Below are 22048 nucleotides of genomic sequence, written 5' to 3' on the forward strand. Positions count from 1 at the left end.
GCGTGAGCGGCGCGAGCCCGATGGAGCGATTGTTTACAAGTGTGGAGTCCCGTTAAGAAGCTCCTGATGGAAAGTTTTGTTTTGGGTTTACCTCATGGTTAAAGTTGTTGCACGTCCGCCGGTTCCTACCTTAAAATGAGCGAGTTTGGGCTACTTTTACATCCAGGAAGTGTTCAGAAAAAACAAAATACCAGCGAAGAAACTCGACACAGAGACACATTAACACCTCACTGTTATAAGTAACAAATCACAACTAAATGCATTTGCAAGCTAGAGTAAACGAGGTAACAAATTTAATCACATATACTTACACTTGAGAAATGGAGGAAGAAACCGATCCAGGTTCTGACATAGTCCATCGGTAGTCTTTACTGATCCTTCCTTTAACAAATGGCCGAAGAAGTCTTCTTTGTAGCATGTAGTTTCCAGAAACACTCAAACTGCTCAAGGCTGGGCTATAATGCTAAGGTTTCATCTTTGGGTAGAGACTCAATTATATCCATCTGCACTTTGCGACTTCATTTGACTCGCGCGTGTGTGTATGTGTGTCTGTGCGTGTGTATGTGTGTGTGTGTGTGTGTGGCCTTTTTCTGTGTTAGAGGGCGAGGCCGTAGGTTTCAAATCTCCTGGGTTTGCATGCGCAACTAATTGGTTTCGTTATCACATCATTGCGAAACACCTAATGACTCGTTATCAAGACTACTCGTTTGAAGCACTGTGAGTCGACTCTTTTATAGATGAATCAACAGTTTTAAACACTGTACACTTACAGATTTAAGCCTTAGCTGGATATTTCACTTCACTTAGAGCTGTGTTACACACTACATGGAAGGGCATTTTCAAAAACCCATAATATGGGCTCTTTAAACTAAGCATTCCAAAGTATGGCTGTATTTTACAAGCAAGGATTCTCATTAAGCAGTTCTTAGGCAGAGACTAAGGCTGTCTTTGACAGCTTGGGATGACATCTGCCACTTTCACTACAGAACATTTACATTAACACCAATACTCGACTTTTATGATTAAGATAACACTGATTAGGGTCCACCATAAGCAGCCATTTTTGATTACCTAAAAGAATAATGCGAGTCCCGAAATGCAGAGGTTTATCTTTGTTCGCCATGAGGTAACAAATTCCATTAAAACATCCTAAATGAAAATATGCTGTGTAAGAGTGAACTGCTGAACTGCAGTTAAAGTCTAAAGACTAAAAATGAAACACCCGAAATTGCATGAAACTCTGGAGGAAACATAGGATAGCCTGGTGATGCAATATTAATTGTTTTTTACTGAAACTTTCCTTCTAAAAGCGTGTCCTTGGTGTTATCCAAATTTCTTTGCACATTAAACACATGCAGGGCCAGAGGAAGCTGAACTGGCACTCTAGGCAAACAGCAATTAAGTCGCCCTCAACCCGAAAGTGACCGGTTAGCGGATGAAAGTGAAGACCGGGGGGGTTCGCTTACTGCCTTGGGCAGCTGCTATATGTTATAAGTGAACATAGATTACTTTTTTAATCTAGATTAATCTCAGAATTAATATAGATTAAAATGGCTCATTTGAATTCTGCCAAAGACATTTAGAATATGTGTGCTACCCAAATAATAAGAACGGGTTTCTCAAGCCAGGTGGCACATTAGACCAGGAGCTCATCTCCTATTTCCAAAAGGCATCACAAACTGCTTAAGAAACTGTTCTACTATGATAAATGGTGATGAAAATAAATTGTTCAATAAGATGTACTTGTGTATACTAACTGTTTATTCAGTTAAACAGGAATTTTGAACTGTAGGTCTAAATAAGCTCGAAATTTTGATTTTTGATGACCTTAATCTGACTTAAGTCATAACTGAACTAAACAGAAATGGATTTAAGACATGTTGCGTTTGCATATATAAGTGGAATTAATGAAGTAAACGCCGCAATCAAACTATTACTGTGATGACTTTTTGCAATATTTTCCAACAAGATCCACACATGCGGCTGTTAGTAAATCACACACATCTCAAAATGTGAAACTTTTTTTGCTTTCCATTTGGCGTGCAGTGTTACATTTTATAACACTCTCAACAGTCCTTACTTCTTATTTGCATCTAATACTCCAGTTTGTCACGGTGGCATGAATTATATAGTCATGAGTTAAAGGGCTTTCCCAGAGATGGGTTGCGGCTGGAAGGGCATCCGTTGTGTAAAAACTTGCTGGATAAGTTGGTGGTTCATCCAATCGCCCACCAATATTGATTGACAGGCACGCGTCACCTAAACCTCAGTTTGTCATTTCACATTCGCCATTTTCAGCGTGAGTATCAGCTATATCACTAAAGGAACATCCTTTCTCTATTTTTAGATGCAAGACTCATTGGGCTCAACACAAGATCAATATTCTCCACATTATCGCTTTAATCTGAATTATTGGTTGTGCCTTTAAGTAGGTTTGCAAACATGTAAACTTTTTATTGCGTCTACCTTAAACTTTAGCTGTTTGCGTTTCTCACGGTCACAGAAGCTTCCTGTGATCCTTACAAGGTGCAGCTGGAAAAGTGCAAGAGTGTTGCCTCATGTGCATGTCTCTCCGTTGGAAATGAAATAACAAACTTGCCTGCAGGTCACACATCAGAAGCTCCGCCATGCATTGGAATTCTTTGTGTGGGTTTCTGTCAGGGTGCCCGCGGCGGCTCTTCAAGTCAGCTGCTGGGGTGTCGTTGTGTGTGCCCTGATGGAAACCTGTGTTTAAAGTTCTAAAATGTGTGACGCGACGATTCGGGACACTTTATGTATCTGTGGCGCCACAGAGAGTGTCTGGTGTGCCATGTCGTGGCTTCGAGCTGTAAATCCGGTGCCTCAGTCAAAGTTAATTCAGTGTGTGTGGTTATTAGTGTCGGTCTACAAGCTCGGCACTTGAAACTAGCACACAATTGGCTGTAAAGCTATACAAAGACACAAATGATTTTGTACTCTCTGCTTGGTCTGTGTCTGAGTCGTACATGTACGACTGAAAGCTGATCCTTTCACTCCTGCTCCTTCTCTCAGTCAGCCTGTCTGTTGCAAACACAGCTCTTGGCTCCGCCCCCTTGTTAAGTTGGACGGGAAGCCGAAACTAGTTTTCATGTGAAACATACGTCAAACGCGCCCCTTAAACAGCGAGCTGTGTACACGCCCCCAACCTGACACTTTTTAACACATTATAATAAAAAAATCTAAACTGTGTTTTAAACTGAACCTAAATTGGCACACTCAGAAGAACCTTAATACTAATATTAAATCATAAAAAAGGGGTAAACTATGTGCCCTTTAAAGTGAAACTGCCGAATTGCAGTTAAAATCAGGCATCCTGCTGATTTGATTCAGAAGGGCATTATTTTGTCAGACAGCTCACCAGCTCACTGAACATCGGTGCTAAAATATCAAGGTGAAAGTTATCATAGCTTAGAATAGACCCAGCTCCCAACCCAACTTTGAGAATAGATTAACGCCGATATTTTTTTTATTGCGCGATAAGAGTCTCGCATTAACGCAGCACATTAACGCAGATAACGGCCCACCACTAGTGTAAATATTAGTGCACTATATATATATGTGTATATATATATATATATATATATATATATATATATATATATATATATATATATATATATAAAATATTTATAGCTGTCAAAATTAGTGCGTTAACGCATGCGAATAATTAAAAAAAATTTAATGCGTAAAAAAAATTACGCAATTAACGCAGTTGCAGGTTTTTTTTACTTCCTGTTGTGGTGGATGTGTTCAACATGCCAAGAAATATGGATAAGGCCAAGGAAGCGCATTTGAAGGCAAGTTTCTGTATAAAACAATTAATGTTGCATTACCAGGCTCTCCAGAATTTCATGCAATTTCGGGTGTTTTATTTTTACTTTCGATTTCGGTTTTAATGGAATTTTATACCGCATGGAGAAAGAAAAGAAAAACCTCCGCATTTTGTGACTCTGTGGTCCTTTAAGGTAATCAAATCACTGCTTACAAGGTAGAATTTTAATAAGAGTAATGCTATTATCTTAATCATATTAAAATCGGAGTATTGGTGTCTTATGTAAATGTACTCAAAGTCTCTGGTGAAGTCGCGAGCTTTCAAAAACATTCGCATTCCTCTGCCTTTCAGCATGAGCCCTCCAATGTTTCATTAAGTTTAACGTGTTTCCTCATCAAATGCAATGAAGGCGTATGCTTCGCATTGTTGTGTCAAAATCCTTGTGTAATACAGCCATACTTAAGAACGTTTAGTTTAAGCAAATTTGATGAACGCGATCATGCGTTTTGAATCTGAAGGGAGTCACTCCAGCACATTTTGTGTGTCTTTCTGTGTTTGTGTCTGTGTCAGGCCTGTTGAGGGGTGTCAGGGGTTGAGTGAGCGACGTTTCTGAGTAGGAGCATATGCACGTGAGATGTACCTGAAGAGCAGTGGGGGTAAGTTGCGCATAACGTACATGAAGAGCGGTGGGGGTCAGTTGCGCGCGACGTACCTGAAGAGCTAGGGTTGATGTGGTGGAGAGGGGTGTGTAACGTATTTAAGAACCGGGCAGGAGACGCGCGATTTCCAGAAGTTTATCATTTATTTGCGGGCATCTGGACCGGGACTCTCTGTGCATTTGCGGGATACTCGTAGTGTTAACAACTGGATGAATGTAAAGGAGGACTGAGCAAAATGCCAATTCAAAGATTGGCTTAAAGAAGTGAGTCTCAGCTTTCTATCGATGTAAAACATTACATTCACGGACCTTCAGAGACTCTGGAATCAGTGTCGTTACATCATCACATTTTGACAACGCTGATTTGTCAAAGAACAGCTCGTGGCTTGTGTCTCCGGACAAACCAGACATGATGCATTGATGCATTGTCCCTTCTCTATGCCCAGATTGGTTCAAACTCACTCTCTCTCAACCAATAAGCATAGGTTTCGCTTTGTGGACCAGCAATCAACTATTTGAACAACCCGGAATGAGAAATAGGCTGCACATTTACGCACAGCTAAATAAAATGCAAAAAAAAAAAAAAGGTTTTGCATGAAATAATCCTCATACTAAGTACTTTTGCATGCACAACAGCACAAAAACATGACAAAACAGTGACACAGCAAAGACGCAGTGCTGGTCTTGCTGTTTTCAGAATACACAAATGGCGGTGCAACTGTTTGTTTGCAACGCAAAAGTTGAGAAGCAGCAGGGTCAACACCATATCCATGCTGGCACATAAAACCTAAGGATGGTCCACATTGAATCTAGTTTAGTTATGTAACTATTTATAGTGTAGTAAATATTTATATCTAATTTTTTTTTTTGTTTGTTCATTGTAAGTGGTTTTGTTTTTGGTAACTGAAAATGTATTATTTGGAAAAAGTCAAACTTGCTTCAGTGTTCTGTTATTTTGTAACAATCTTTCTGTTTAGTTCGTTCCCAGAACTTTTGGGCGAATACATTGTCAGTAAATAAATGCACTACTTTTTTTCCCACTGAAAAATGCCTTAGAATAACATTGAAATAAATTGCTGTAACTTGCTCAGGGAAAGGTGGATGGAGACAAAAATTTATTTTGGAAGTATAAAATTTCATAGCGTGTATTTCTAAAGAAAAAAAATAGCAAACTTCATGAGGTTTTGTTTGTAATAACTAGAAAATGCCACTTTTTAAAAAAACTTTTTTCTTAAAATTTTGGAATATTTTCTGTATGTTCATATGTTTTTGGACCAAAAATATTTTCGACTGGATCTTTAAATGATACAGATTGAAGCTTCAGGTTCTCCTGTTTAAAATAATATATGATACTTGAGGCTGACTGCTAAAATAACTGCTTTAAAAAATTATATAGGCCCATTAGGTGCCCACAAAATACTTCTAGGTCTTTAAGGGCTAATAAAGGTTTGTACGTTAAACACATAAATATCTGGGGGTCGTTATCTACAATATGTTGACATTTCAACTTAACACCCAGACTGTCTATAAAAAAGCTCACCAAAGACTTTTTTTTAGAGGTTTGTACCTCTATAATGAAACTGTTTTATAAACAATATATTAAATATGTTTTATTTTTCTGCATTGTAGCTTGGTACAGTAATCCAAGTCTGTCAAATAAGAAAAGGTTGAGTAGCCTTGTAAAGTTGGCAGGAAAGATCAACGGATTTAGCCAAACTGGTACAGTGGTAATTTACCATAAATATGTCTTAAAGAGAACTCTTATGCACCCCAGATTACCCATTTTATCTTGTGTTTCAGCTGCTGCCACCAGTATGTCGATGTAGAGTTCCTATATGCAATACAAATAGGATTAGAAATTTCATTAAATTTCATTGGGTCATTAAATTGAGTCCAGCGGGGAGGGAGATGTATCTAAAATTTGATTTATTGAATGTTTTGTAATAATAATTTGGTAATGTCTAGATGGAACTTTGTCTGGGTTATGGCACCTTTCTGCAATTTTAGGTAACACTTTATTTTGATGGTCCAATTGAGGAGACTGTCTGCTTAGGGCCTGCTCACACTATGCCATCCAAACCATGCCCAGGCCCGTTTCACTGCTCGTTTGAGAAGTGTGAGTGCTCTGAATCAGGCTCAGGCATGGTTCACTTGGCTGGCCCTGGCCCGGTTGGAAGAGGTGGGCCAGAGCACGGTTCACTTGGGCTTTGGCGCAGTATGCTTGAGTGCAAAATGTGCCTAAGCCCGAAACTGAGGAGGATACGTGACTTTAAGGGACTGTTTCACATGGATTTATTAATCATTCGTACTGTTAAATAAACGCAAACTGTCATAGTTTATTAAAGACGCAAACCCTCACTGCACGACAGCTGCACCTTCAGCAAATCTCATTATTCCTGCAGCACGAGGACTATGATTGTTTAAGAGCTTCAAAAGTGGCTGATCTGTTCAGCGAAATATTTGACTATGTGTCACTTCATCACAAATGACTTAAATTATATAACTGAAGAAATCTCCACTGTGCTGACCGAGAGCGATTCTTACTGAACAGCGCATCATCGATGACGTAAGTGTGCCCAGGCCCGAATGTAATGTGAGTGCAGGCCGTCAGGGGAGACGGGAGGGGGGACAAGTGTGCCTTGGCCCGGTTTATGGCAATAGTACATAGTGTGAGTACGCCCTTAATATCTGTTGATACTGCTCCTTCAACAGACATTTAACTGACTATATGAAACTTTGCAAGTACATGTCAACTTACACAAACCCTAACCCCAACCTAAAAGTCTACTTATAATCTAATGGAAATTAGTTGCCATGTAGATGCAATGTAAATTCTTTCAACAAACTCACCATCAAAATAAAGTGTGACTCAACTTTAATTGACATAAATGGGATAATAAAGTTAAGTCTAAAAGAAGTCAAATGATGTAGGATTAGTAAAAATTTTGACTTTAGAGGATTTTGACTTTAGTCTAGATGGCGAACAGGAAGTTTAGTTAATTAAAGCATAATCAGTAAGGATATTCCCAGGACAACCCCTAGAATCTATCAAGACAAGGATTTTAACAATAGGCTAAGTTAGTAAAAATTTATTAGCATTTTTAGAATTGAAAGAATCTAGAGATTACAAAAGATTCTTGTTTTAAATATAAAATACTTCCAATTTTTAAAGAATTGTTGCACTAAGGGAAATTTTTATGTAAATCTTTTATGTTTGCTTAGAAAACCAATAAAAACTAAACAAAACACTACTGCTGTTTTTTTTTCAACAATATGAACAAGAGCTAGGATCGTCTTTGCAAGAATGCATCTCAAGTACTTCAAATGATAACTTTTGTTACACCATCAGTGATGATTTGATAATCCATATAATAATATTAAGCAGTCACTGGGATTTTTAATCGTAATGTAGTTTCAGATACAGTATTAATGTTGTTGACATGCTTTTGTTTTTTTACAGCTGCCATTGTGTGTGTGTGTGTGAGAGAGAGAAAGAGAGAGAGAGAGAGAGAGAGAGAGAGAGAGAGAGTAGTGCACATGTCTGCATCTGTCTAAGATGGAGTGCTTTATAAATAACTGTGGTTGCATAACACTATTCAGTCTGTTCCTGGCTGTCTCTCCTGCATAGCCTTTGATATTTCCAAAAACCTTGAAAAGAGGCAGAGAAGGGATGAATAAATATGAATTATAATAATTCTGTCATGAACACTCTTTGAGGATTTAGTACGATAAAGAATATTTATATGGCAATGTTGATGTATATCATCTTGGTGGTATAGATCTACTATGGTGTTGATGCTGTTTTGACTATTATGGCAGAGCAAAGACCAAGACCTGCTACTGCCAGTAAATATACAGACATGACATCTGGAAATATAATCCGCTTCTGTAACAAACAGAATATACATGTAATCCCTTAGCAGATCTAAACACAGGTGGAGCTGGGGTGGAAGAGGGCGTTTAAAAACACAACGCAGCTTAAACAGCATACAATGACTCCGATTTTTTTAGCTGATGAATGTTTAGCATGTTGCACATGCATAAACATGGATAGAAAGAATTGCCAAAAAATACACGTCCCACACCCCCAAAACAAGAACATATATCACCAAGACGTGTTTATTTTTTAATTTGACACCATGGGCTATGGAACCACATGTTTTCTATCTATGTATACCTGGGCTACCTCGCTGACCAGTTTGCAATAGTGAACAAGACAATGTATGCCAGGGCAACCTTGCTGAATGGCTTAACACTATTGAACTAAACTCTGTGTCAGCCTTGATTATAAGATATAAGATTAAAGTAGATTGAAACAGTAATGGCTCGTTTCCACTGACTGGTACAGTATGGTACGGTTTGGGTCGGTACGGGTCACCTTTATCAGCCTTGCGTTTCCACTACCAAGGGTACCCTTTTGGTGGGCATGATGTATGGCAGAAAAAGTTCCATTTAATGTAATTTTTACTCCAGAAAAGCTGTACGGGTCGCTAACATATCATATGAGAAGCACTTCTCACAAAACAAATGCTTTATAAATACTTCTGTATAAATGTTTATTACTAACTTTTCTATGAACATGAGTTGATTTTAACTGCAGATCAATGACAGTGCGAAATAGCATACTTTTACGTCTGCCATTAAATAAAATAAATGCAACATATATGAACACATACAGACCCTTACAGTCTCCGAAATGTTATCAACTACTGATGAACTACACACAACAGTCATTTGGTCCTTATTTAAGTTAAAAACAAACAAGAAATATAGCCCATAGTCAGAACAGACCTCTCATCTGTGTCTTTAATCTTCAGCAGCATATATAAGCTCTGTTAGAGAGTAATTTCATCATTCTGAGTTCATATTAGTCAAAAATGCGGTGTTAACAGTTAAATCTGTCAGTTTGTTTACGTTTGCTGAAAAATTTATGTGCTCCATTTTTTATGGCTTCTCCTTTTTTCAGTGCTTTACTCTCGCGTTTGTCAGTATCTGACAGGATCGGGTTTCAAAAGCACATCAATAATCAAGCTCACATTATTATCATCAGCTCACGAAGTTTTTTATAGGCAGTGGCGCAGTAGGTAGTGCTGTCGCCTCACAGCAAGAAGATCGCTGGGTCACTGGTTCAAACCTCGGCTCAGTTGGCGTTTCTATGAGGAGTTTGCATGTTCTCCCTGCCTTCGCGTGGGTTTCCTTTGGGTACTCCGGTTTCCCCCACAGTCCAAAGACATGCTGTACAGGTGAATTGGGTAGGCTAAATTGTCTGTAGTGTATGAGTGTGTGTGTGGATGTTTCCCAGAGATGGGTTGCGGCTGGAAGGGCATCCGCTGCATAAAAACTTGCTGGATAAGTTGGCTGTTCATTCCGCTGTGACGACCCCGGATTAATTAAGGGATTAAGCCGACAAGAAAATGAATGAATGAATGAATATAGATGCACGGCGAGTGCAAGCAAGAAAGACTGCTTCAGACTGGCTCGTAAAAAAACTAAGGGGCACAGGGTAAATCTTCCTTTCTTTTTGGCATTGTGGCTGTTCATTAAGACGACAAAAAGGTTTGTTTGAGCCCGGGTCAACCATGGCTCGTTATTATATGTATATATAATTGTGTATTTTAAACATGGCGGGTTTTTTGTTTCATTCTGGCTTGTTGCGTAAGCGAATGACGTATCTCTGTAAACCAATAGCATTTAGCTGCGCATCTAGCTCCGCCTTTTGGTAGCCTTTTTCGTGTTTAGTACCAAACCGAACTGTACATACGGGCCATAACAGTTCAGTTCATGAGCTTCAGCTGTGTGTGCAAACATGGTTAATCTGAAACTGATGTGTGTGTGTGGTGCATGATGGGAAAGGTAGTGCAGTTCAGTGGCAGAATTTTAATTCAGTTGGTAGCAAATGTCCTCTAGCGATCTATAAGGAATAGATTGCTGGTGATTGTGACTCCCATTTTAAGCTTAAAATTAAAGTATAGCTGTTTTTGTAGCCTTATCTAATCTTCAACAAGCTCAAAAAAAGCCAAAAGCTCCTTTCACACATATAGAACTTTCAGTAAAATAACCGGATAAAAATTGCCAGCACACACATATTATGTACATTTCGACATACAAAAGTGTCCCTCATATGTTTTAATCAAAGTTGTTCACAAAACTTATTCATCCACAGAATTTGTAATCCAGTCAAATGTGTAAACATTTCGCTGCGTTTTACTCTTCTGCCTTTGAATGCCTCTGGGACTAAAGCTTTAAATTAAATTGAAATCATAAACAAAGGACTGACCACTAATATGCTTACAAATACAAGCACAGATGTTTAGAGTCTATTTCTGGTTAATAATGTCAGAATTTATTGGTATTTTGGAATGGTATTTTGGTATTTGCTGAAAAGTTCCAGAACGTCCTTGCCTGTGTGAACAGCATTTTTTTTATTTACCAGTAAAGTCATTCCAGAAAAAATTCACATATTTACTGGTATCACTGTGTGAAAGGGGCTAATGTCACACATCTCTCCTTATCTCTTTATCAACCGCACACTCAGACCTGCACGCACAGACCTGCACTTCTAGACCTATCGTTTTTTTTAGACAGTGCCACCTGCTGTTTGGTTGAATGAAGCGGCAGGTATGGAGACCCAACTGCACGCTCAGAAAAACACTTTCTAGCAAGTTGCAACATCAGACATGCCAGTAAGGTTATTGATTACTAAAGCCATTCCTTAAAATTACCAGGTTTTATGGCATAAATCAATGTGGTGTAAAATATTACACAAACAAACAATTATTTCAGTGTTTGATTTGATCAAAATTGGTGTCAAGATATTATTATATAACATTATTTTATGAAATTTACAGCCTGTTCTTATTTTCTGTGTTTTTGTTCCATTCTGGGACAATTTTCTAGCAATGTTTTCTGACAAAATTAAAAATGTTAAAGTAAATATTTTTAAATAAAATGTGTAATGTATAACGTTATTATTATTATTTGAAAGATATATTTTAGTGCTATGTAGGCCTACTGTACATATTACTGTATTATCTATCTGAAAGTGCTACCAAAGACAATAACAGTAACACAGTAACAGTTTATCAATTATTAATAAGTTCTGTAATGATTACAAGTAAGTTTTTTTTTTTTAGGAAATTAAAATATCAGTTAATCTGCATATAATTTACAATATTAGCTCTCTTAGTTTAATGCAAAAATAATTTGCTTGTGTGTTTATATTTTTCCCAGATGCATATTACAATTCAAAAAGGGGGGAGTCTGCCAACACTAATATAATTATACAGTCCACCAAATGCTGCAGATATTTCCACAGTTTTTGCTCGAGAAATGAAAAACTAGATTGAATGTTAAGAATGTTAAGTATTTATTTTATTTGATGTTATTTCTATGTAAAAACATTTTTATTAATCCAATTGTTATTTTTCGCCATATTTCTCTGCATTTTTAAAGCTTGATGATTTGTAGGACCTCATGAAAGAGTACACAAAAATAAAGCTTGTAGTGAAAAAAATACCCATAGTACAATAATGTGAAGAAATGTATCGTATATGAAGAAAATATTCATTCCCTCATCTCAATACGAAACAGTAGTAATTGATTAAAAAAAAAAAATCTGAAAATATTGAAGTAACTAACCAATATCTATTTACAAATACAATTAATAAAAATACAACAGAATTAATGCATTAAATAAAAATCTAGTATGTTTAATATTTTATATTATAATGTATTCAATCATAGTGTAATATTTTATCGAGAAAAAATGATAAGCAGGTGAATTCAGGTTAGTCGATCTTTCAAACAGCAGGTGGCACTTGGAAGGTCTGGAAGTGCAGATCTAGCCGTCTAAGTGTGCAGGTCTGAGCGTGCGGTTGGGTCTCCGGGCCTGCAGCTTCATAATGTTGATCTTCCTGCACTGGCTACCAGTTAAAGCTTGCACCAAATTTAAATCTCTGATGTTTGTCTAGAAAATGGCCAAACATTCTGAACTTACTCATTTTTACAAATCTGCATCAACTCCCAAAGCCTCAGGTCAGAAAGTAAGTGCTGCCTTGTAATACCATGACTAACAGGAATCACTTTCCAGAATCTCTTTATTCAGTGTTGCTCTCTGGTGGAAGGATCTCCACAATCTTTTACAGACTGCTAAATTCCTGGCAATTTTCAAAAGGCTTCTAAAACATCTTTTCAGTGAGCATTTAACATAAAAAATAATAATATTCTTTACCTACTTGATATTGAGGCACTTGATCATATAAGTACTGTCTCCTTGTGATGAACTGTTTGGTCCATTGTTAGTTATGAGTTGCTTTGGTTAAAAGCACTTGCTTAATCACTAAAGGTAGCTGTAAAAAAATATATTCAAGACAATGAGAGTTTAGTAGCTGAATGCTCTATTTAAAAAAATGTGTTAAATATGACTGATCTTGTGTCTTTGTTTGCTTTTTCCCTGTTGTTCAGTCAGCGCTACTGTATGTGTAACCCAGACATTGTGCAGCAGTTCCACAATCCTGACACCATCTTCATCCTTGCATTTGCCATCATACTTCTCAACACAGACATGTACAGTCCCAACATCAAACCCGATCGGAAGATGCTGCTTGAAGACTTCATCCGCAATCTAAGAGGTGAGAAGGGTGAAAACCATAGAGGAAAGTGCCTTATGTGGAAAGTTCATTTATTCATATTTTTCAAGGGGTGACCAAATACAGAATCATATTTAATATTTAATGTTATTGCTCAGTGGAAAATTACTGTATGTGATTATGCAGTTTATTATTTGGATCCAGATGTTTACTCTTAGTAGAGTACAAAATCCAGGTGGCTACATTTTGTTGAGCCCATATGTTGCATTAATTCAGCTTAGTCATCAAGTAGTCAAAAAGTTGCAGGGAGCAAAGAGATTCAAAACCGATCTTTAGACCTTCCCACTGTGATTAAATATTTTGTCCACTGATAAATATGTTACATGTCATTTACAGCAGTGGTCTCATGATAATGGCATCAGTAGTCATTTCTTGCTGCAAATTATTTAAAAAAATACATTTAAAAGAAATATTGTTATTGGTTTGCAGAACAAAATAAAGTTATTCTTTATTAATAAATTTAATATTTTTTGTTAATACATTTTTTATTATTAAAAATTCTCAGTGTGGATGGGGGAAAACAGAGACATCTTAAAATGGAGGCGGGGCTGACGACATTCGCCTCTCTCATTGGGGCTTTTCCTCAATATTAAGTAGCCTACACACAGTTAAACTCATTGTAAGTTCAGACTTTGCAAGTTTGATCAAGACTGCAGTCTCCCCCTCCTCAGTTTGATATGGAAAACAGACTACCGAGGACACAATCTTCAAAGGGAACAGTGTACTGTATAACTTCATTCACATCGCCCTGGCTACGTTGTTTCACTTTCTCGACAATAAAATGAAAACATGATTTAAGGAACTGCCTATTTTCATTTTGATATTAGCAACTTGACAGACAGCAGAAATGTTGAGGCGTTGTGCTGCATTTATGAGCAACGTCTTCGCTGTGTGGATATTAATAACAAAATGAAGCCTATAACATTACTGCCTCCTTTCAATTTCAGTGAAAATACGAAACATACCCTCTTTTGCTGAATATCAGTTTTAATAATCAATAATGGCCATTGTAAAAGTATAACATACAATAAGTTTATACATCATAGGAAATAAAGGCAAGCGATCAGTCAATATACAGAATGTAGGCTACGTGGTTACATTAATTATAACTTATCTTTGCGCTCAGACAAAACACATTACCTGGAGAACAAGTAATAGATTCCAATGACCAAAGTCGGGGAATATGTCAATAGATATAGACAAAGAGATGAATGAAATATCACGTTTAATAAATATAGTGAGATTAGATCCAGCAGGAGATGCTTAATGAGCAGTCCGATGAGCAGAGCTCTCATTAGGGTATTTAGGATGCAGCGCTTGCCCGAGAGTGGTTGTGTGGGCGTTTTTGGCGTTTTGGTGTGGAGGGAGAGCTGTTCAGAAACGCTGGGTGAAACGGTAGTGTGGACGCGGATCGTTTTCATTCTAAAACGCTGTTTTAAAACTAAAACGCACTAGTGTAATCGGGGCCTGAGGCACCCCTATGAACTGTTTGAACCACAACCTGCACCGACAAATGTGATGGCGTGTGATGCCAAACTACATCCAAGGCTGTATCTCTGCAATAGTTAAAGATAATGACACCAAATTTTAGGTCTGTCATTGTCTCCTCACATTGACCACACCAAAAACACACCATGGTGACAGCGCTTCCTATGGGTCAAGAGTTATAAGACATTCATTAGCCATTGTTAATGAAACTTACAGATTTAGTAATAACTTTTTACTGCATATGCTCATTTTGATGAAATTGATCTCAAATTGTTCCTAGCGTCATGCCGACAGCACAGATACCAACTATGCCATAATCTGCCAAACTTCCTGTCCGCCATTTTATCAAACCATTTTTTTTAAACTCCTCTTAAACCGTGGGTCCAATCTTTATCAAATTTGACTCATCTTCAGAACATGTAGACCAAAAGTCATAGAATTCATGTTGATAAACAAAACTAAATCATTGCAATGGTTTGAAGTATTGAAACTATTCTTAAACTGTGTGGTCTGACATTGCCCAAACCACATTAGTTTTTGCACCACCTTCTGGGTAAAATTGTCAAACAATTAAATTCTCAATAAAAATCATACAAAATTTATCAAATAACTTTTAAATAGTTTTGTCTATTGTCATGAGATCCCTTGAATCATACAGATAACAATGATATAATTTATTCCCTAATTAACATGACTTCCTGTCCACATCTTAAATTAGTTTGAAAATCTGTTATTTTGAACTCTCCAAAGATTGTTAGCCCAATTTCCAACAAATTTGGCTCAGACTATGCTGCCAAAAAGTGAAAAAAAATGTCCAGTAGCTCTGTAGCTTGTTGCCATGCTTGTTTATAATGTGGCCACTGGACTGCTTGGAACCAATAATTGCTGCTTGCAGCTATATTCATTATTGTTGTTATTATTATCTTTATTTTATTCCACAGGGCTGTTAAATGCTTGATCCTGATTGTATGAACACACCAATCTATTATTCCATATTTATTCTTCTGTTGGTCAAAAAATTGACAACATAGACATACAAGATGTATACACGAACTATGATCAAACGATGATTATTTTGCATGATATTTACACTGTAGAAAATTAGTAGTGATTCAGAAAAAAAAATCTGATTATTAAATTGATTATATATATATATATATATATATATATATATATATATATATATATATATATATATATATATATATATATACATATATATATACACACACACACACACACAAGGTGAGAGCATGTGTGTTTGTTTACTGTATATGTTTACATTAGGTGTTGACGATGGGGCAGATATTCCACGGGACATGGTAGTGGGAATATATGAGCGTATTCAGCTGAGGGAATTACGATCCAATGAAGACCATGTCACTTATGTTACCAAAGTGGAGCAAAGCATTGTGGGAATGAAAACGGTGAGTCAAAAAGCAATTTTTTTCTAGCTAATATCCATAACAACTATTTTTAAATGATACTTTAGTTGTTACAAATTGATAAACAATTCATTTCACTTTATTTTTCAACCATTATATATGAAATTCTTTATAATTATAATCTAGGAGTATTGTTGAATTGCTGTTTCACCTCAACCATTTCTGAGCTCTACATGCATGAAGTAATATAATATAATAATTTAGTGGGCAGCTGGTGATTCATTGTGGCTCATGCCTGTAGCATTTCTGCCAGTCCTCATCACTGCTACAGAAGAACTGTGACTTTAAATAACCTCACAGTTTTTTTTTTCTGCAAAAGGCTAAATGCATATTCTCTGATAACATGTCTTCCCTTATTGAAGTAAGATATTATAATCTAGAATCTAGTTATTCATATTTATATTTTTACACTCACCTTGCACATTTTGACATGTGTTCTACATCATCCAGTGCTGACAAGCTGCAGCATCATCAGTAAATCAGCAGTCAAAACGCACTCATTTGTTTTGAGAATACAATGATAATTTTTCTCCCTTATTTTAAAAGGTATGAAAGTTTATTTTCAACTTACTCTGCATGTGGTACTCTTATTTTGAAAACAGGAGAAGCAGCGAAGTCAAAGCCAGCTGCTTTAGTTAGTTTTTTTATGTGTCACTAAGGGAATTGTTTTGGATATTAGGTAACATATATATAAATATGTATAATTTCCATACCATTTCAATTTCCAACCATATCGAACAGTTTGGGCATGAGGGTGTCCACCAGTGCACATTGCACCAGGGCAGCCTTGGCTGGAGGTTAATAATAGACTGGTTGTATCATCTGACCTATGACAGTATGTCTTGGACAATTGGATGAAAAGAAATCATATAATCATTCAATTAAATAGTGCTTATGTTGTTTTGAAGTTTTACCCACACACTATTTTAGACCAGATATTCAAAGTAACATTAGAGTGAGAGCATGTCACAGGTTGTCAAAAATGAATGTATGATCAAACGATGTGTGAATATAAGTCAAACTTCAACTCAGTAAAGCTGGTTGGGCAGAATCATTATTTACTTATGTTTTGTTATCAAAATAAATAAAAATCTATTTAGAAAAAAGAAGTGCTAAAAACAGGAAATATCCTGTTGTTTTTTTAAATTACAATTGTGTTATCAAGACAACGAGTTACTTTTCATTTTCAATTGTGCTCGCTGATTCTCGTACATTTCTTGTTTTCATCCAATTTATACTTAAACAACCAAATGAATGCTTAGTTCTTTTTAACCAAACACATGATCAATGCTGTAAAAGTTACTCCATGAACTTGAATAGTATCTTTCTCTGGACGTTTTCAGTGCCTGAAAAACACCTCTGTGCATATAAACATAATAAAAGTAATACTTAAGGCATGGTGTCACCCTTCAGATAATTGTTGGTTTGCTTTGAAGTGCATAATTTCATTTCCCTCTAGTTTGCAAAAGTAATGCCGAGATTGCTTGATTTAAAAAAGTTCTGATTCTGCACTTTTATCAGAAGCTCTTTCAAAAATGATCTTTCTTTTAATGGTTACAAGGCCACATTGGTCTTTTAGAAAAAAAAGGTCATGTTGATCCTGAGTTTGTAACTGTAACTCACTCTTTCTGTGATCTGAAGATCTATGCTTCACATGGATGTGCAAAAGACGGATATGTCTGTGTGAAGAGGGTGTGCAAAAATACAAATTTAAGGATTTGTACCAGGATTCACCAGGATTGGTGAAATAACCACAGGAGAACCCATACCTGCTTTTTCTCTCTCCTCTGTCTCTTTTTCTCTCTCCTCCTGTCCCAGTTCCCAGAAGAGAGGACTGGAGTGTGACTCAAGACACTCAAACAAAGCAAGATACAACCAGTTATTAATACCAAAAAGACACCACGAAATGCTTTTTCCAGGCTTTTCCAGGCTTTTTTCAAATTTAGATCAAGCGGCCAATCCAATTTGTTTCATGGCCCGTTTCTTTTTTCCAGCATTCACAGGCATGTCAGCAAATGATGTGCTGCTTTCCATGATCGACTGAATCTAAAAACGACTGAATCAAAAGTGCATTTGCACCAATTACCTGCAATGGAAATACCCTTCGGGAGAATTAGGATGGATCTCATTGGGCCATAAAAATGGTCAGCATGAGGGCACCAATTTGCATTGGTCCTAGTGAATTATGCAATGCAGTACCCGAAAGCGATTGCCCTCTGCAGAATTTCTGCGAAGAGTGTTGCGGAGACATTCTTTCATATAATCTCCTAGGTAAGGATCCCTAAAGAGATCCTCATCGATCAAGGCACCACATTTATGTAACGCACATTGCTGCACGAATTATTGGGCATTAAATCTGTTTGCACCAGTATCTATCACCCACAAAATGGATAGGCTGGTGGAACTCTTTAATTACACGCTTAAGACCATGATTCGGACATAAAAAATTGGAATAAATGTTTAGAGCCCATGTTATTCGTGGTGTGGGAGGTTGCCCAATCGTTTTTCCCCCTTTGAGCTGCGCTACGGCAGACAGTCCCAAGGGGTGCTGGATGTTGTGAGAGAAGCTTGTTAGGTTTAGGGATCTTGATTGTGAAGTGGTGCAGATGGACAGGGGTGGGACACGCAAAATTTATCATCCAAATCTGTTAAAGCAGTGGAGGGAGCCAGATGCAGCGACGCTGTCGACACTGGTTACGGGTGAGGATGACTTGGGGCCAGAGAACAGTGGGTAAGATCGGCCAGGCGCTCTAGTCACCGTTGGGGATCATCTCTAGCCAGCCCAGATCAGCGACATCTGGCTCCTCCAGAGTGAATTTGTAGATGTGTTCTCACCCCTGCCCGGATGGACTAATCTGATTCAGCACCACATTGAGACTGAACCAGGCGTTGTAGTTAGGATATGGCTGTATCGTTTACCTAAAGAAAGTGGTTCAGGAAGAATTGGGAAAAATGTTGGATATTGGAGTTGTGGAGGAATCCCACAGTGACTGCGCTATCTTGAATGTCTTGGTACCTATGACAGTTGGCTCGGTTTGGTTCTGTGTAGATTATCATAAACTAAACGCTTGTCAAAAGTTGACTCGTATCCAATGCCACAAATTGACAAGTTGATTGATCGGTTGGGTGCTTGCTCACTTTTACTTGACATTAGATTTAACAAAGGGCTATTTGAAGATCCCCTTAATCCAACTGTTTGGGGCAGTGCGGGTATGTGGTGGGGAAGGCATGGTCGAACACCCGACAATGATAAAGAGCAGGTTGGGAGACTGGCAGTTAGTAAGTTGGTTGATCAGAAGTCATAAGTAACAGTTGTTTCTTCTTAGTGATTGGGTCGGAGAGACACCTTTTCAGGGTGAGTAAAAGGTCCAGTGGGGAGCAAGGAGAGACCACGCACACACACCCAGAGTGTTAATGTATATGCCAAACAAAAATGTTTTGCTTACCTGAATCACCCACCCTGTCGTCTTCTTCCTTCATCTCAGAAGAGCCTTATCACATGGATGAACATTTTTTTTAGTCTTATGCCTTACCCAGAATATAAAAATACATATAAATAAATTTAAATAATTTATTTTAATCATTAATATAGGAATGTAAAGTGATTTTAACCAGCTACTGCACATTTAAAGATTGTTTAATTCTTTATTTTTGGACTGCTAGTTGACAAAAACAATGCTGTTTCAAATGTCCAAATCATTCAGACAGTTAATAAGTAGAAGATATCAGGCTTTACTTTTCGGTTTAACTGTAAAACTGTATTTAATAAGCAATAAAATCATTGTGGGCCAGTTTGCAGCGGCAATACGTTACTATTTAGAGGAAGGTAGGGAACCAAAATTATTTTGCTTAAGGCCCCCAAATGTACAGGGCCGACCCTGGCTACAATGTACTTCATCCATCTCTTACTCTTGGATTTGTCTTTGAGCAATTGATGTTGTTCCTTTTTGAGTTGGTGTAATAAATTACATTTGCTCAGCGTTCTACACCAATATATCTGTAATAAATTACATTTGCATGCTTTGTTTATTCTCCACAAATAAACAGGTAGCACATCATAATAATAATATAGAATAACTTGCACGCATATGTAGTGATAATTGGATTTATCAAATATTAAAATCAATATTTAGGTATTGGTATTAATATTGATATTTTAGCCTCACACGGGGCACCAAATATGTAGTGATAATTGGATTTATCAAATATTAAAATCAATATTTAGGTATTGATATTAATATTGATATTTTAGCCTCACACAGGGCACCAAATATGTAGTGATAATTGGATTTATCAAATATTAAAATCAATATTTAGGTATTGATATTAATAATGATATTTTAGCCTCACGTGGGGGCACCAATTAATGTAGAAATAACAGACAAATAACTCCTTTTAAACGGGGCACCAGACAGCTTTATACTGTCAAAATAATTAACAATAAAATATTGTTAGTTAAATTATACAAATGAGGAGTTTATTATCTGGCCAAATCTGAAGGATAATGAGATCGTTTGACTTGTAGAGCCTTTTTCTGTTTTATCAACACAAGGAAGACGCAATTGTAATAAAGGTGTATTTATTAACAAAATAGTAATAAAGGGTAACTACAATTACTAAATGTACAATAAATGAAGTGCATAGGCGAGTGATGAAGGTGATTAAGGTAAGGTAAACCTTATTTTACAATAACAAAGAACTGACGAAGTTTTTGTTATTAATGACGATCAGTTATAAACATCTAATTAATTAGAATATTTTATACTGAAACACACTATGCCAAGGTCTAATTTAAAGGGTTGGAAAGTGGAATATTTACGTTTCTGCCTTTGATGCAGTGGATGGAAGAAGTTGGATCTTCCTGCAGATCTTGAAGCATGAAACGAGCAGACTTGGCTCTCTTGAGCTTTGAGTGGAAGAAATCTGTAGTTTCTGGAAAACGCAGACTGGAGATTTCTAGAAGTGGTGGTTCGATGTCATGAACACGCCGACGTCTTTATCTTTGAGAGTAGAAATCTGTATCTTCTGGAACACGCAGAAATTGGAGATTTCTGGAGGTGGTGGTCTGATGTCGGGGACACGCCGACGTCTTTATCCTTGAGCGTAGAAATCCGTATCTTCTGGAACACGCAGAAATTGGAGATTTCTGGAGGTGGTGGTTCGATGCTGGGAACACGCCGATGCCTTTTCTTTGAAGGTAGAGTTCCTGGAAATCTGGGACACGCAGATTTTTGGAGGTGGTGGCCTTGATGTGATGGTTTCAGACGCCTTGGAAAAAGCACTGTGAATCCAATTACCAAATCCTTGCTGGAACATGCAGCAAAAGGTCTGATGTCTAGAACAAAACCCCGCAAACCACCATGAACCACACTTTGACCACTCTTCGACCACCTTTTAGGACACACTCTTTTGGACCCACACTTAACAGACTTTTTACAAGGCATTCTTTGTTTAAGACAATGTCTTTAATACTTTCTCTGGAAGGCGGGATTGAAGGATGTCACCTTTCAAATCCAGCATTGTGATTGGATGATCCTGTGAGTTGGTCACTGGTAGGTGTCATCCATAATGTGGCCTGCATTTGCATAGTCATAGTCCACTGGTTAACTATGATAATATTTAAGAGTCTTAAATATTTTCCTATGCATAATTCACTTTCCAAACCACATCTAATTTACCCAAGGCATTATTTGGAATAGATAGAGTCTAAACATCGCTATGTAATGTTGATCTTTACCCAAGCATTCATATATAAACCTTAATAAGCAAAGTTTCATACAGTGAAGTATTTCAAGCAGTGCATATTAAATATATACATGATCATTTGAATATACAGGTATATGAAGTGAAATTTTCCATTTGTGTCTCTTTTGTGACATGCAAGTTTACTGATCCATGTGTATCTCTGAGTTTGAGACGATGTCAAAAGTTGATTGGATCAAGAAGCAAGTCCTGGGCTCTTAACACCTTTGTCTTTCAGATAAACAAAAGACAAATGGTCACTGTCTCAACTGCCACT

At 37.2% G+C, this 22048-nt stretch overlaps 2 protein-coding genes across 27 annotated transcripts in view; one reads left to right on the plus strand and one right to left on the minus strand.

The window, feature by feature from the left end:
• iqsec3a (IQ motif and Sec7 domain ArfGEF 3a) overlaps positions 1 to 22048 on the plus strand; it is a 252307-nt gene that overhangs the window by 135143 nt on the left and 95116 nt on the right. For 23 of the 25 annotated variants that reach the window (XR_012402125.1, XR_012402126.1, XR_012402124.1 and 20 more), the window contains 2 exons: positions 12912 to 13078; positions 15872 to 16011. Coding sequence is in view for 8 of the 25 variants with exons in the window: in XM_009300450.5 (XP_009298725.2) it covers positions 12912 to 13078; positions 15872 to 16011 (307 nt within the window). In the remaining 17 variants the exon portion in view is untranslated. Of the gene's footprint in view, positions 1 to 4360; positions 4447 to 12911; positions 13079 to 15871; positions 16012 to 22048 lie in introns of all 25 variants that reach the window. The other 2 variants (XR_012402130.1, XR_012402129.1) reach the window with 1 other exon arrangement.
• LOC141381638 (uncharacterized) overlaps positions 1 to 22048 on the minus strand; it is a 259466-nt gene that overhangs the window by 92616 nt on the left and 144802 nt on the right. The window lies entirely within an intron of this gene.

This window comes from Danio rerio, chromosome 4 (assembly GCF_049306965.1).
Source record: "Danio rerio strain Tuebingen ecotype United States chromosome 4, GRCz12tu, whole genome shotgun sequence".
Taxonomy (NCBI): Eukaryota; Metazoa; Chordata; class Actinopteri; order Cypriniformes; family Danionidae; genus Danio; species Danio rerio.